The sequence below is a fragment of the Alligator mississippiensis genome, chromosome 2, assembly GCF_030867095.1.
Source record: "Alligator mississippiensis isolate rAllMis1 chromosome 2, rAllMis1, whole genome shotgun sequence".
Taxonomy (NCBI): domain Eukaryota; kingdom Metazoa; phylum Chordata; order Crocodylia; family Alligatoridae; genus Alligator; species Alligator mississippiensis.
In genome coordinates this window covers 155,857,362-155,873,680 of record NC_081825.1, presented here as the reverse complement: position 1 = coordinate 155,873,680, position 16,319 = coordinate 155,857,362, and the positions used below count along the sequence as shown (strand labels likewise).

Here is a 16,319-nt window from a genome sequence, read left to right as displayed (position 1 = left end):
CTGTCCGACTCCGTGGTGCCCCACAAAGTACAGGGCCCAGGGCAGTCGCCCCGATATGACCTCCCCACCCAGCGATGGCCCTGCATGCAGTGAATCTATGTAAAATTACCTCCCTCTTCATGCATTTGATAACCTAACTCACACACTTTAATACAACAGACAGACAGATGCAATGAGTCTAATTCTGCAAAGAACAATACTGTCTTTGCACAGGTGGATTCCCTGAGCTGTTGCGTAGGGAGAATTTTGGATCAGAAGTAGGCTTTGTAAACGAACTACATATATTTCAGCACTCTCATACTTCTCAATTGTCTCTAAAGCCTTTTAACAAAAAAAAAAAAAAAAAAAAAAAAAAAAAAAAAAAAAAAAAGGATCTTTTAATTTCACATGGAACAGGTTCCTTCATCGGGTATCATTGCTCATTGACATTGTGATTTTAGAATAACACCACTATACTGGCAATTTTTAAAAATAGTTTCCACTAAAGAAAGTTTCTCAGACTTGATTGTCCTTTTTTTGGAGGTTGTTGCTAACTTAGTGCTCTTGTTGCTACTTAGGAATTTTGTCCCCAATTTCCTATATTGGAATATTAAATTTGTTTCCTCTGCATACCCATCTGAATGATCATGGACAGGGAGAATTATGTAATTTCTAAACTGTGGAAGTTAATACTAACTCAGTCTAAAGGGCTAGGGACACAAGTTCCACATAAGCCAGTTTAAGTGATCAGAAACTAGTTTAAACCTGTAACAGAACATAAGTTCAGTGTACATAAACCAGTTTCAAAATGGCCAAAACTGGTTTAAGATAAACCTGGTTGAATGTAGTATCAACCTTAACTGGTTTGGGTCAAACTGGTTTATACAACTTCTGTCCCAGACTCCTTCCTGGTTTAAATTAAACCAGAGTCCTCTAGCATCCCAGCCCTGGGCTGGGCTGTGCTGTCTGCTCCAGAGAGCTTGGCTGGCACCTCTCCTGTGCTCTCTAGCCCAAGCAGGGGCAGTGGCACGGCCAAACACATGTCCCTCTGAGGCAAAGAGGACAGGGAGGGGGCTTATTCCCCCCACTCCCTTACCAGGGGACTGTGGCCCCTGTCAGCCATTCCTCCCCTTCCCACTTGACTGGCAGGGGAGGGAGCATGGCTAGAGCTGGCTGGTATGGACCCTGTCATCCACCTGCCTCACCATTGGCTGTGGCTGTGGGACTGAGCTGAGCCAGCCTGCAAGTGCTGCTAAGGTGCAGGCAGAGGCAACAGCCCAGACTGGGCTGTAAGGGCTGGGCCCTTTCCAGCAGGCTGCAGCTTGTGCTGGGGTCATGGGGGCTATGTGGCTTCCCACACCCAAGAAGGAAGGAACTGTCATGGAGCCCCAGCTGGCTGGGAAGGGCCCCATGGGGCCAGCTGATGGGGGCAAGGCCCTTCCCAGCCCACTGCAGCTGTATGACAGACTAGCTTGTCTTCCTGGGAGCTGGGTTAAAGACACTGGGCTGAAGGAAGCTTCCCCTGCCCTGAGCAGTGCTGTGTGGTGTGGCAGGAGCAGAGCTGCAGCTGGAAGTGACAGGAGAAAAACAGCACTGCTGGGCCTGGTGGCTTCTGCCCCATGCACGGACCTGTGGCTGCAGCTCCTGGATGCTTTCTACCCAGACACTTTCCAAGGCATCTGGAAACCGGAGCCAGAGCTCCATGCACTGGACAGAAGCTGCTGGGCTGAAGCTTCCTACCTACACCCCACCCCACCCCGAGTCGTATGGCACAGTTGCAGCAGTTGGAGGTGAAAGGGACAGAATAGCCCCGCCGGCCCCGGCCAGCCTGCAGTTGGTTGTGTACCTGAAGCCCTGGGTGCTGCACAAGACAGGGGGTGCAGTGGTGGCTGCCAGGCTTGGGGCCTGCCAGTACCTCCAAGCTGGCCTGGGAAGCCTGCTTCCCAGTCAGCCCCTGCTTGTGCTGCTAGGCCAGGCTGCCATGTAGCTGCAGCAGGCTGGGAAGGACCCTGCCCTCATGGGCCAGTGCTGCAGGGCCCTTCCCAGCCATCTTGGGTTCCATGATAGCCCCACCCGGCTTGGGCGTGGGGAGCCAGGAGCAATCTAGCCACACAGCCCCCATAGCCCCAGCCTGGGCTGTCCTCTGCCTCTACCCTCAGAAGCACCCGAAGGCTGGTTTGGGCTCAGCCCCTCAGCCCAGCTGCAGCCTCAACCCCAGCCCTGGGTGGATAGCATGGCCTTGCAGGCCAGCTCTGCCCAGGCTCCCCACCACCTGAGCAAGAGCAGAAGGAAAGCTGAGCAGACCTAGACTGGGATTCTGTGCCCACCTGGAGATAAAGGAGTTTAATCCCCACCACCTGCCCGCCTTTGCCTGCAGTACTGCCCTGGCCAGTGTCTGGCTTCGGGGACAAGCCTAGCAAGGGCTGCTGCCCCCCCACCTTCCTCTCTAGACACACCCCAGCTGGGGTCCCTACAGGTCAGGATGGGGGTTTAAACCCCTCCAATATCATACTTAGTCCCTGTGGGGGCTGGCCACAACCCCAGGTCTGCTTCCCTCCAGCCTTGTGGCTACTGCAAAGGGAAGGGAGAGCTGCTGTAGCACCACCCCCTCACCCCTTACCATGTCTTATAGCCTGAGCCAATTCCAGAATTAAACGTGAATGTCTGTTCACTTGCAAATCAGTTCACACTGTGCAGGTTAGACCAACCTGCAAAGATTGAATCAATTGAGACTCCGGCTTTTTGAATGTCTGTCCCTAGCCAAGAAGAAACTTTTATACATAGTAATTCATCTGGTAAGTCCTTAAGTTATTCAAGTGTTCTGAGGCTGCAGGCACCATGGTTGTTACACAGCACAACCATACTCCATGCATTACCCTGTATTAACCCACAATAACTATATTTAAAAATGCCAAGGGATACTTGTTCAATTTCCCTAGGTATTTCTGCTTTTCTAAATCTATCTATCTATCTATCTATCTATCTATCTATCTATCTACATCTATATGTTTTCTAATTCTGTAGTAGTGCTGACACCCTAATTTCTATGCCAGAATTTTAAGACATATGCACTAGGTCTGGGTCACCAGTCTGACACTTCAGAGAGATGTGGTTAAATTTCTCCCACAGGAGGTAGGCTTTCAAGGAACAGATTATATATAGGGCATTAAGAAGTAAATTGGGTTAAGCTGAATGCTTGAGACAACTGGGAAGGCAGCCAATGGCAGAGAATCCTTGGTAAGTGTAAAGGAGCCAGACAGAAGGTATGTCAGAGAAAGTATCACTGAGAGCCTAGGGCACTGTCAAAGGGTTCAAATTTAGATGATTAAATATTGGGTTAAAATATTTTATGTTTAATTCTGCACCAGAACAATAGTATTCACATTGGGTATGAGTAATCTGTTAGTAAAGTTTTAGAAATACTATGTACTGAAAATTTTAGGAAGATAAATTGCCTTTTATGTAATTAGGCAAGTAAAAAGTTAAACAGGTCACTGCTTCGTGATTCCAAGCTTTTCACTGAGGCTACAACAGGTTTCTGAATGCCAAAGGCTCAGAATTTGTGAATACTTCAAACACAGCCTGAATGGTGGGAAATCTGTGTTAACAGGAATCCTCATTCACTTCTCCCTCTGCACTAAAGTTGAGTTTTGCCTCCTACCTTGCTGCACAAAGGATCCATACACGAACCACATGGAGTTGTATAGTGTTGTAGAAGTCATTGAACCCATCTGCAAACGTGGAGGATTGAGCCAGTTCAAGAGGTAGACAAGCAGCCCTACTAGAAGCACTGTGCCAGCTATGCAGGCCCACAGAGAGAGGTCAAATGGTGCCAAGCAAGCGAACATGTCAACTGTCTTCTCTGCCTTTCGAAGCAGCACACCCACTGAGTAGTCCATGTAACGGGTTGTGAAATCCACTACATTCTCTCGATCAGGGGTGATGGTTAAAGCAGAAATCCCTATGTCAGCTCTCTGAAAAAATGAGAGAGAGAGAGAGAGAGAGAGAGAGAGGAGAATGCATTAATATAACCAAGAGAAAAAAATCTTGGCTCCACTATGATTTATATCAGCTATACTTATGGAAAAACAGATGCCAAGGCCGATGTCCCATGAACCTTGTATATGAACTCAGAAATGCTACAAAGGGGATGAGCAGAATAGCTCAATGGGGAATAGCTGCCCATGAATCTCAAATTTCCATGAGCAAAACTTTTCAGGCTGAAGTGAGGCACATGAGGCTTCCAGGGTTATAAGTGTACAAGAAATCAAGGAGAAATATTTCAAATGCAGATAATAGCTGGAAAAAATCTACTTCTGGTCATTTTTCATGGTGTGGCTTATCAGAACCATAGTTGTCATAGATGCAACAGGCAGACCTTGTGTATAGCATTCCTTCTCAGAGGAAATTAGTTTCCTGCCAGAAGCCACATACCTAGCATTTTGATGATATGAGGATCATGACAAAGGGCCACTGAATGTTATTGCATTTTATCAGTCCTGGGTTTTTTTGGCTGCATATTAAATGCAGAAAAATGAATGTCATATGCAGTCCCTTCACTACTGGATTTTTTATATATCTTGAAATTTACAGCTATGGTTCCATATGGCTACCTGTCCTAGACTGGCTCTGTTCCCCAAACATCTTGGTAATTTAAAGAATCCATTTAATATCTGAAGAGTATTAACAGAATTCCTTGATCTAATCATACTGTTTCTCAGCAGTAGGTCTCTAGAGACAAAAGTCACAACTTCAGCAGGTGCTATTTTACTTACTTTTCACACATACAATTAAAACTGCAGTGAAAACACAAAAGCAGACACATTAGCACTGTTTTAAAAAGAAAATCAAATATTGTACTGGAAAAGATTGTAAACTCTGGGTTTTTATATGGAAGAGCACATTTAAAATATTAAAAGGTGATACTGTTTTGATGTAATCAGCTTCTGTTATGATTAAAACTCTATGAGGTCCTCTCTTGGTGGTGGGTGGGGGGAAGGGGAGGGAAGAAGTACAAATGCTGGAAAAGATCAACAAAGATATTAATTTATTGACTCTTCTGAGCTACTTTCATCTTTCTCCAAAGAAGGCAGAGATTATCACCACCTAGGAAACTGAGCTGTATGTTACATTTTAAGTGGTATACTGTGCTGGGTAAAACTTTCATAAATAATAAGTAGGCAAGGATTAAAATCCAGTTTGCAAAGCATCTGACTTTGTTTCAATACCATATTTACTTGAATATAAACCTCCCCCCAATAATTAGATTTTATATATAGAATATTTATAAATTGGTTAGAATTTTCTAGGTGTTGAATCTAATGATTGGGATTTTGCCTTGAATTTGTCCCCCTCCCACTGCTGCAGCAAGGAAAATAAATCTGGAGGGTGTGGGTAGCTTCCTTGCCCCCTCCAACTTCTTCCCCCAAGCCCTCCTCCCCACTACTGTCAGCCCCTGCTCTCCCTAAGCACGTAGCAGTGAGGGGCAAATTTGAAAACACTGACCTTGAAATAACCATGCTTATAGTATTTTACATAAACAAACAATTACAGGTACCCATAGACTTAGTTCATCCAACATTGATACATTTTACCTTTTGTTTGAAACTGCTGCAAGTTTTAGCACAAGTACTCCATAAACACACTTTTAAGCATCACTTTTGTACCCATTTACGTACAGTACAAACTGGGGATGTCTACACAAGACAGTACTGTGCAGCCATTACTATGCATTTATTTTGTGCTTGTATTAGCAAATACTAAATAAATGCTCAGGATAAATAAATAACTGGAATCACTGTGCAGCAATGCTTGTGCAGCAGTGAATGTCTTTTAGGTGACACTACTGCACAGTAGCCTAATAATACTACACACTAATGTATTACTACTGTGCATACTGTGATGCACTACTGTGTAGTCAGCATCTCATGTAGACACACCCACTATATATGAGGTTAGTCCAAAGCCAAAAGGCTCATGATGTACCATATAGTTCAGTGGGCTGGGCTCCAGCACAGTAAACAGCATTTCAAGCCATGGTAAACTCACAGCTCAGCACTACTCAGTATGTAATCCAGATACCTTGACAAAGGATCCATTGCTAATTAGCTCTCCCTCATGACTGGAACTGGGTGTTCTTGTCACAAGTTATGGTGTGATAAAATAAGGTACAGGGCAGCCTGGTCTGGCTCCATGTCACAGAGGGCCAGGCCACACTAATCATATGTGAGTGGGGGCTGAGAGAGGGGGTGACAGAGGCATTCTGGGTGGAAGTTTTGGGTCCTGTTTGGTGATGTTTGCCAGATATTTAAGGCTAGTAAAGAAAAAAGGAATCATTAGAAATGGGAAAAAAGGGCACAGCTCAGCTGTGAGAGACAAGAGGAAGTTGAAAGTTATCTAGTGTAGTGGCTCACTATGACTTGAAAAACAGGCACCACTGAGGGAGACTGAACACACTGGGCACTACCATATATCTTATTCAGATGGACTGCAGTGACCTATCCCTATGGTGGGTTCACATCAGCATTTTAGACGCAAGGGGAGGTTGCTGGTGTTTGATCAACACAAAGCCCAAAACAATGGCAGTGGTAGGTGATAACCAGGAGGTGGAAAGAGAAAGGCAGAGCAGAAACAACTGTCTGTAGACAGAGGGAGAGTGGATAAAGGTGGAAAAATGGAGAAAAAAGAAGATGGTAAAAGGTGAAGGCAGGAGCAGCAGCAGAGATAGCAACAGAGGCAGCAGAAAAGAAGGCAGAGGTGAGAGAGGTGAAGCCAGAGGGATAACAGGAGCAGAGGAGAGTGGGAAACAGAGTGGAAACAGCTAGAGAAGGGTCATCAGGAGTGCAATGAAAGGTCAGCCCACCGGGAGTGGTATGGTGGGAAGCTACAGAACAAACACCATAGGATGCTGGTCCAAAGTAAAGACTATAGATAAGGGGAATATTAACTGGTGACAGGGTGTGGAAGGGATTGACAATGAACAGATATGATTTTGTGGAGAAATTATTGTTTGAGATATTGGAGGTGCAAGTAGAACACCTCACCAGCATGATTGCTTTCTCCAACTGAAAGACATGACAACTATTGGAACAAAGACGTATACGACAAATTTTGAGAGAGATATGCAGAGGGTTAAAGGGTTAAAGTTTGTACCAGCAGAACAGTAAATGGAAAGAGTGATTGTCTGAATGTATCAGGATATATTAGAGGCAGAAGACATATAGATAACTGGGAAAATATATGCAAAGAGTTCTGTGGGTTAAGAAAGTGAGGGACAAATATAATATTTGGAAGGGGTCTTGGAGAGCTTGAGCAGTGTTAAAACCAAATGGAGCTCAGGTGAGTGCAGCACCTCCTGTCAGTAGTCCAGACAGGGCCAAGTCAGGGTTTTATAATATACCACAAATAACCAAAGCAATGTAGTAAATATGGGAAGTAAGGTCATCTGTCTGTACTCTGTCCCCTCATAGAGTGTTACAGGTGTCAAGGGGTAGGGCACAGAGCAGCAGAGTGCCAAGAGTTCATAAAATGCACTGTTTGTGGGGAGAGAAGGTGGAGGGACACTTGTACCATAGCTGCCCAGCAGCTTTTGCAGCATAAGTCAGACTCCCTGAGGAATGACAAGAATCAAAAAGGGACAGTGAGGAAGAGTAGTGGGGAGAGACTGACATAGAAATGGTGAGGAGATTCCACAGGGGGAAGAAATTGAGATAGAGGGAAGTGGAATCTCTGTAACAGAGTTTGCACAAGAGAGAACAGGAGATGAAATGAAAGGGTAGAAAGGAACAGCAAACAAAGGATCAAAAGACGTGGAGGTGGGGGAGGGGAAGAGGGAAGAAATCTGCCCGACAACAGAGGTGGAGATGGAGCAAGGAAAAGAGCCAGAGAGACAGGCAGGGAAATGAAGAAAGTGCAGAGATAGAAAGTCAAGAAAAAAGAAACCCAATAAAGAGGAAGGCAAGTTGGAGTCAGAGAGCAGCTTCCTGCCATTAATGCTCTTGGGCTCCAGTCCAGAGTGGAAACCAGGGGGTGGGAAGGAGCTGGGAGGTGGGAAAATGGAAGCCTTCCTAGCCATAAAAGTGATCAGACAGTTTTGAAGAGCATCAGGCATGTGAAATGGTAGGGGGAGTGGATGGAGTCAAACTCCCTAGAATTGACCCCAGTGGAAAAAAAACCATCAAGTATTGACTTAGTGTTTGTATCAAAAGAACTAGAGATAAGGAAGAAAGAAACCATATGGCTAGCATTTAGCGATCACTGGATGCTGAAGGCAGAACTAAATGTTGGTAAGAGTCCATAAGGGGAAGGGGAGTGTGGAAATTAACTGTGCAACTGTTATAAGATGAGAAGATATGTCAAGAAGTGTACATAAGACCATGTGAGATGTGGAGAACAGTGAAGAAATATTTTAAAAGGACCAGAGAATGGTGGAAGATGGTGAAGAAGGGGATGGGAGAACTCTTCTGGAAGGAAGGCTGAAGAACCATGAGGAAAGAACAAAAAGAGCTGAAAGAGCTACAAAGATGCAGGAGCTGCTAAAGGAAGCTACAGAAAGAAAACAGATACAAGAAGAACTAGAAGAAACAGGGCAAGAGATATAAATCTGGTTTAAAAGAAAGATGGGAGAGAAAATGTTTTTAGTGTAAGCACCCTGGCTGGGAGGATATGAAGAGTGGTCCCAATAGTTTTTGGCTACAGTGAAGATGGTGAAAGAAGCATTAAAGTGGTGCAGGAAGAAGGTGGTACCTGGCTAGAAAAGCAGGAGGAGGTGTTAGAGCCAATAAGAAGATTTATTAAGAACTACATTAGAGAAAGGAAACAGAAAGGAAGAAATGAAGGATTTGCTGGAAGAGATTGAACAGAAAGTAGAAGAGGAGGAAGCAAAGAAGATGGAAGAAAAGATAAGCTTAAAGGAAGTGGAGGAGTGCTTAAAAACTTTTAGAAGAGGGAAATCACCAGGAGCAGATGGACTGCCTGTGGAATTTTGCAAGAAGTGTTGGGCATGGCTAGAGAGGGATATAGTGGAAGTTTTTGAGGAAATAGTGGAAACAGGGGAGGCAGGGAAAGATTTTACAAGAGGCGCTGTGATCTTACACTTCAAGAAAGGGGAGAAGGAACTCCTGAAAAACTGGCGACCAATTACATTCCTAAATATGAGCTATAGGTTAATGGCTAGACACCTTGGAGGATGAGGAAAAATCTCCAGAAGATAATACATGAAGACCAGTACCAGGTACACTGATCAGAGATATACTGCGATCAGAGTGATCACTGATACAAGAGAGGAAAACAAACACAGTTATAGCAAGCCTAGATTTAAAAAAAAGTATATGATACAGTGAATCGTGCTTACATATTTATAGTATCAGAGTACTTGGAGTCAGAAGGGACCTAAACAGATCATCAGGTCCAACCCCCTGCCCCGGGCAGGAATGGGTGCCAGGATCATATCATCTCAGCCAAATATCTGTCCAGCCTCCTCTTGAAGACCCTCAATGGAGAAGAGAGTACCACCTCACTTGGGAGCCCATTCGAGAGCCTGGCAGCCCTAACTGTAAAGTAGTGTCTCCTGATGTCCAGCTTGAACCTTCTCTCTAACAATTTGTGGCCATTATTCCTAGTAACCCCGGGTGATGCCCGGGGGATTAGAGCCTCCCCCAATTCCCACTGATCCCCCCTGGTGAGTTTGTAAACTCCAGATCCCCCCTCAGCCGTGTTTGAAGTACAAGGAAAAATAGGGTTCCTAGAGAAATGTATATGTTTGATTAGGCTATTGTGTAGAGAAGCAGACAATCAAATCCAAAGTAATGGGTATCTAATTGGAGTTTTTGAAATGGTAGAAGCATAAAAAATTAGGGTTGTTAGGGACCTCAGGAGATCATTTAGTCCAACCCCCTGCTCAAAGCAGGACCATTCCCAACTAGACCATTCCAGCCAGGGCTTTGTCAAGACTGTTCTTAAAACCATCCAAGGATGGAGATTCCACCGCTTCTCTAGGTAACCTGTTCCAGTGCTTCACCACCCTCTGAGTGAAAATGTTTTTCCTAATATCCAACCTAAACTTCCCTTGCTGCAACTTGAGACCATTTCTCCCTGTTCTGCCATCACTGAGAACAGTCTAGCTCCAGCCTCTTTCAAACCACTCTGCAGGTAGTTCAAGACTGCTATCAAATCCCCCCCATAGTCTTCTCTTCGGCAGATTAAATAAGCCCAGTTCCCTTAGCCTCTCCTCATAGTCCTGTTCCCCAGCCCCCTAACCATTTTTGTCACCCTCCACTGGATTCTCTCTGACTTGTCCACATCCTTTCTATAGTGGAGGGGGCCAAAACTGGATACAGTACTCCAGATGTGGCCTCACCAGTGCCGAATAGAGAGGAATAATCACTTCCCTCAACCTGTTGGCTACACACCTACCAACACAGCCCAGTATGCCATTAGCCTTTTTGGCAACAAGGGCACACTGTTGACATGTATCCAGCTTATTGTCCACTGTAACCCCCAGGTCCTTATCTGCAGAGCTGCTGCTGAACCACTTGGTCCCAAGACAGTAGCAATGAATGGGATTCTTCTATCCTAAGTGAAGGACTTTGCACTTGTCCTTGTTGAACCTCACGGGCATGTCCACACATGCAAGCATGTGTGCTTGCAGCAGCTCAAATAGAAGTGGTGCAAATTTGAGCCAGGGCTTTTTGCTTCAGCGCACGTGCTCGGACATGCACTTTGTTGTGGAGCAAATTGTGCCACTTGGGGCAAAATAACCCTGTCTGGCTCCTCCTGGATCTTCAGCCAGGGGGAGCTAGAGCCCAGGTCTAGCACCTGTGCTGTCCCCAACAGTATAAAAAGCTGCCCTGTCCTGGCCCCAGCAGTATAAAAAGGCACCCTGGCAAGTAGCTCAGGGCTACTAGCTCTCAGGAGCTTCTGGGGTCCAGCCAATTGGTACCTGTAGACACTACCCCTTGTGCCAGCTGGACTGCTGAAGCAGCCCTGAGAGTTCCCTGCACCCTCTACCCACTGCAGCAGTCTGGCAGTAGGGGCTGCTGCCTGGCTGTCACCTGCTGCACACCTGCCAGACTCAGATGGGGACTGCACAGCCAGTAAAGGCATCTGCCCCTCTGGGCCAGCTGCCAGTGCACTGCAGTTGCAGGGTTGGCCTTTGTGCTGCACTACTGCCATCTGTGCCTCGTGCCTGGCCATCTGGGCAGCTATCACCCGGAAGATGTTCCGGGTATGGTGGCCTGCTTTGAACTGTCAAAGCATGATCTCCTGGCCCCATTTGTCCAGGAGGTCAGCCACAGCCAGATGGGTCCAAGGTGCCAGCTCTGAGCAAGCAGGGTCCTGTCACTGGCCTCCCTAGCAGGAATTCTGGTGTTCCCTATTGGAAAACTGAAAAAACCCTGATAAAAAAACCCCAAAGTCACTCTCTAAAATACCCCCAAATCCATGTTCCTCCACAAGTAAAACAAAAGACCACTATAAAGACACAGAGAGAGAGAGAGAGAGAGAGAGAAAGAGACAGTGATCAGTTGGGCAATGTTTTATTGATCTATCTACAGTCTTAAAGCAAGTCTCTTATCATAATAATAAAGTGAACTCTAAATACAGGTTTCATGAATTCATGAATACATATTTTGCTTCCTTCCCACAGGGTGATGGCACCCACACAAGGGGTTGGTCCCCCACACAAGGGGTTCTTCCCCCACCCAAAGTTCTTCCCCCACCCAACAGAGGGTTTGTCTCTCACACAAGGGGTATGGCCCCCCAACAGGGGCCACCACCCCCCTCTGCCAGGCTCACATGCCCCACCCCAGTCCTCCAATTGCTGCTCCACCTGGCCCCATCCCCCACCAGCTGCTGAAGCCCCCGCAATGGCTGCCCCACCCAGCCCCAACCCCTGCTCTCCCAGACCCCCGGATGGGTGTCCCACCCCCCACCTTGCACTCCCAGGTCCCCAAGGCTACCCCCACAACCCCAGGCACCATCACTTAAACCCCCTCCCCCCAGAAAGAGAACAGAAAAAATGGGAAAAAAAAGCCTTTGCTTACCTTAGAAGCAGGGGTGGCAGGGCTCCAGGACCTCCTGGCAGAGCCTGCTCAGGCAGCACAGGAAAGTGGGAGGCAGGAGGGCCTGGGCCGGGGCTGTCACCCAGCCCCGCACTGTGTGGGCGGGGCCCCAGGCATCCAGATGGCAGCTCCGACTTCTGGTAAATGCCAGGGTATTTTTGTTTTCTTTTTAAAGTATGGCATGGGGGGACAGGGATGGGGTGGTTTGGGGGGATTGGGCTGGCCAGAGCAGGGGGCAGGGGGAGGGGCCAGGGGCCTCAGGGGGGCTGACAGGAGTTGGAGGGGGGCTGGGGAAGTGGGTGGGGCCAGTGGAGGTCCCCCCTACAGTCCCTTCCCCCCTCCTCCAGCCCCCCGATCCCTTACTTACAAGCATCAGAGCCCTGGTGCTAAAACACAGAGCCTGGCTGGCTGCGTGTTTCAGCACAAGGGCGAGGGGCCAACCAAAGAGATGCTCTGCCAGCCAGAGCATCTCTATGGAGGACCCAGCCTCTGGTTTCCTCAGGGCATCACTTTTTTATACTTCACTTTTTTTAGACCCCTGGATATCCAGAGGTCTAATTTTCTCCCCGCGCTGGGGAATATTTTTTTGTTCCTGCATGTGCCTGTTGCCCCACCTCAAGGGGGTTTGAGGCGGGGCAAGAGGCACTTGCATGCTTGTGTGGGCATGCCAATGGGGCACATCCACACATGCAAGCATGTGCACTTGCAGCAGCTCAAATAAAAGTGGTGCAAATTTTAGCTGGGTTTTTGCCTCAGTGCATGTGCTCAGACATGCACTTTGTTATAGAGCAAATTGTGCCATGCCTGGCTCTTCCTGGATCTGCAGCCAGCAGGAAGGCAGCATGCTTCAGGACCAGGTAAAGGGCCAATCATAGAGATGCTCTGGCACTTTGCCTGAGCATCCCTGGAGGAATAAGCCTCCGATTGCCCTGACCCAGTTTTTTCCCCTGGGTTTTTGTTTGACTCCTGGTGTCTAATTTTCTCCGTGCACTGCAAGTTTGCAGTGGGGGGAACATTTTTTCATTCTTGCATGTGCCTCTTGCCCCGCCTCAAAGGGGTTTGAGACAGGGCAAGAGGCATGTGCACATTCATTTAGACACGCCCATGAGATTTCTTTTGGCCCAACCCTCCAATCTGTCTAGGTCACTCTGAATTCTTGCCCTACCCTCCAGCATATCTACTACAGCCCTCAGTGTGGTGCCATCCATGAACTTGCTTAGGGTACAATCCATCCCATCTTCCAGACTGTTAATGAAAATATTTAACAAAACTAGCCCCCAGAAAAACCCTTGGTACACTCCACTTGGTACCAGGTACCAACTAGATCTTGAGCCACTGACCACTACACTTTGAGCCTGACAACTCAGTCAACTTTCTATCCACCTTGCAGTCCATTCATCCAACCCATACTTCCTTAGCTTGCTTCCAAATCCTTACAGGAGTGAGGCAAGTGTGCCTCCTGTTGCCATTACTAACTTCTATGTGGTGTCATTACTACTGCTAATGGAACCATTAGTACAAAGAATAAGAAAAGACAAGGTCATAAGTGAAATAAAGGTACCAGGAGGGGAAAAAGGTAAAATGCATACTATACATGGATGATATAAGTAGTGGTTAGAGATAGACTTTCAATGGGAAGGGTGCTAAAACATACATCAGAATATAGAGAAGTGATGGGAGCTAAAGTAAATAGATTGAAAAGCACCATAATGGGAGTGGTAAAATGGAGGGATTTTGAGAAGACCCTCAAATGAGAGAGAGCTAAATTAGTGTTAGGGATCCTGATGGACACCGAGAAGAAAGATAATACAGCATGGGAAAAGGTGTTGGCAAGGATACAGCAAAAAACTTTGGTTATGGTCTGGAAGGATGCTGTCCTTTGCCAGAAAAGTGGCAGCAGTTAAGGTTGTGCTACTGCCAATTATTCTGTATACAGGAATTGTATTCCCATTGACATGGTGCCAGATAACAAAAGAACAGAGGGAAATGTGTGTATTCTTTTAGAATGTGAAAAGAGAAAGGTTAGCTAGAGCTCACCTGTACAAAGAAAAAGAGATGGGGGATGCCAGATTTGGGATTGTTCATCTATGCAAAATATGTAAGCGCAGTATGCAAGGTGACAATGAACAGAGACAGGAAAGCAGAACATATCACCTGATTTCACACAACTGCATTTTTGAGGAAATGGGGAGTATATTGGGTCTCTCTGAAGAGTCTATGGGCATGGCAACAGCCAATTCATTACACCAGAATGGAAAGTTTCATGCAGAGGTATAAAACAGGGAAGGTATGGCTGGAGGTCTTGAAGGATCATATGAAACTGATGAAAGCAGTAAGAGAAAGAGACAGGAAGGCACTGGAAGGAAACTTCACAGAAGAACAAATGAAGGTGTGGGAAGTGGTGGCAGGTAAAAATCTAAAACGGGAACATGCTGACTTAGTGTGGATGATTGTAAGAATATTGACTATCTTGCTGGTGACAGAGGTGCAACACAGATAGAGCCTGATGAGTTCATCTAGTGTGCCCTGATGCGTGCCCAGGGGAGAGATGTGGGGAAGAAGAAATGGTGGGATGTTTTGGGAGTATATGTTTGCCAAGCCAGTGTTCAAAAGGGTCTGCTGGTTTTTGAGTGTCACCAAAATAAACCTGTTGTTAGTGCAGGAGATGGTACTATATCAACTCATACCAAAGAGACCAAAGAAAACTTTAAGGACTTTATTAGCATATTTTAAAACTAATTTATGGAAAATAATAAATCTCTAGTTTTTTTAAGGCTTTCACTGAAAGAGAGTGCTTGAAGCTGGGGCTGTACAAACTGAAATTCTACATCAGTCAGGACAAGAGATCAGAGAAGATGAGGCAGAGAAGAAGTGGAGGAGAAAGGACTGGACAAACTGGTTTCAGTAAACCAACATAGAGGACTGGTGGGAAGGGCAGAAAGTTTTAGGTAGTTACTGAGTTAGTTTTTACATTGGTTTCTGTATAAAGAAATAGTTCTGTAAGGGGTTCTGTTGTTGGAAGTTGATGTATATTTTTTAAAGGTTTAATATATGTAGTTGTATGTTTTTGGATATGTAGTTGTTTTTGCCATATGAAATTTTGGTAAAACAAAAATACTTAATATGTGAAGTTTTGTAAGTGTTGAGTAAAACGTGTGTTTTTAATAAAATGTTGTTAAAAAAAAAAGGTTCCCATCAGCATTTTTTGGCACCAGAGGAGGGTGTTGGAATGGCTTAGATGGGGCGAGGCGTGGGTCCCAGGGGCTCCGTCTCCTCCAGCCCAGTGACGCAGCCGAGGCTAGCCACACTCCAGCCCTGGGCCCCGCCTCCGGGTGGTGCGGAGCTAGGGCTGCACTGGGCCTGGTGCGGGGAGGCAGCCAGGGCCAGCACAGGATTGGGGGGCAGTGGACATCAATGCTGGTGCTGGGCAATGATCCTTGGTGTGGGGGAAGGGGCAGCCGCATGGGTGCAGTGGACCCCTTCCCCGAACCTGATCCCTGCCTGGTGCCAGCCCCAGCCTCACTCCCTCCCCTCCATGGCCCTTTCCCCTTCCCCCACCAGTTTTCATGCAGGGGGTGGTGTGTGCACACATGTGGGGGCTTAGGCCCCCCCTCACAATTTTTTTTCTCCCTCTGCCCCCGGCACCCCAGTCAGTGACCAGACGCTGGTGCCTCCCCAGTATTAGGAGGCACCAGTTGCTCATGATTGAAGGGTCATAAATTTATTCCTCTGAGATTAAACCAGAAGTGGGGAAAGCAGCGGACGGGGAGGGGGCCATGTAGTGGGGACAGGGTAGGTGGCTGTGGGGGGCAGACAACCCCCTTTCCCCCTGACCTCTGTGGGGTCCCCTGCAGCCTTCCCCCCCCACCTTGTGATGCCTGTGCCCCTGTCACCCATGCTCTCTGGCACCTGCCCCCTTCCTTTGCCCCTTCCTTAAGGTTCTTCCCCCCACCTGCTCCCCACAGGTTCCTCCCTTCACAGCCTCTGTTTGTTTTCTCCCCCACTCTCTCTGCTTACCGTCAGGCATGGCTCCAGCTCCATTCCCTCTTGGGGCACAGAGTGTATGGACATTCTGACACCTACCCAGCCATGCAGCGGTGCTTGGCCTGGAGCTGCTGCCACTGTGCTCCAAGCCCAGGAGAGAAAGGAGCTGGAGCCATGCCTGACAGGAAGTGGCAAGGGGGGATAGGGGGCAGAGGCTGTGGGGGGCAGGCAGAGGGAAGGAAGAGGTGACTGCTGTGGCTCTGATTCCGGCCCCAGCCTGGGCTCAGGGTGGGAACT

General features: G+C 47.2%; 1 protein-coding gene across 5 annotated transcripts in view; it reads right to left on the bottom strand.

Moving 5' to 3' along the window:
* The window catches only part of GRID2 (glutamate ionotropic receptor delta type subunit 2), a 1,388,363-nt gene that overhangs the window by 269,331 nt on the left and 1,102,713 nt on the right, over nucleotides 1-16,319 (bottom strand). For all 5 annotated transcript variants that reach the window (XM_019488092.2, XM_019488089.2, XM_019488090.2 and 2 more), the window contains one exon: nucleotides 3,641-3,953. In XM_019488092.2, the coding sequence (XP_019343637.1) occupies nucleotides 3,641-3,953 (313 nt within the window). The remainder of the gene's footprint in view (nucleotides 1-3,640; nucleotides 3,954-16,319) is intronic.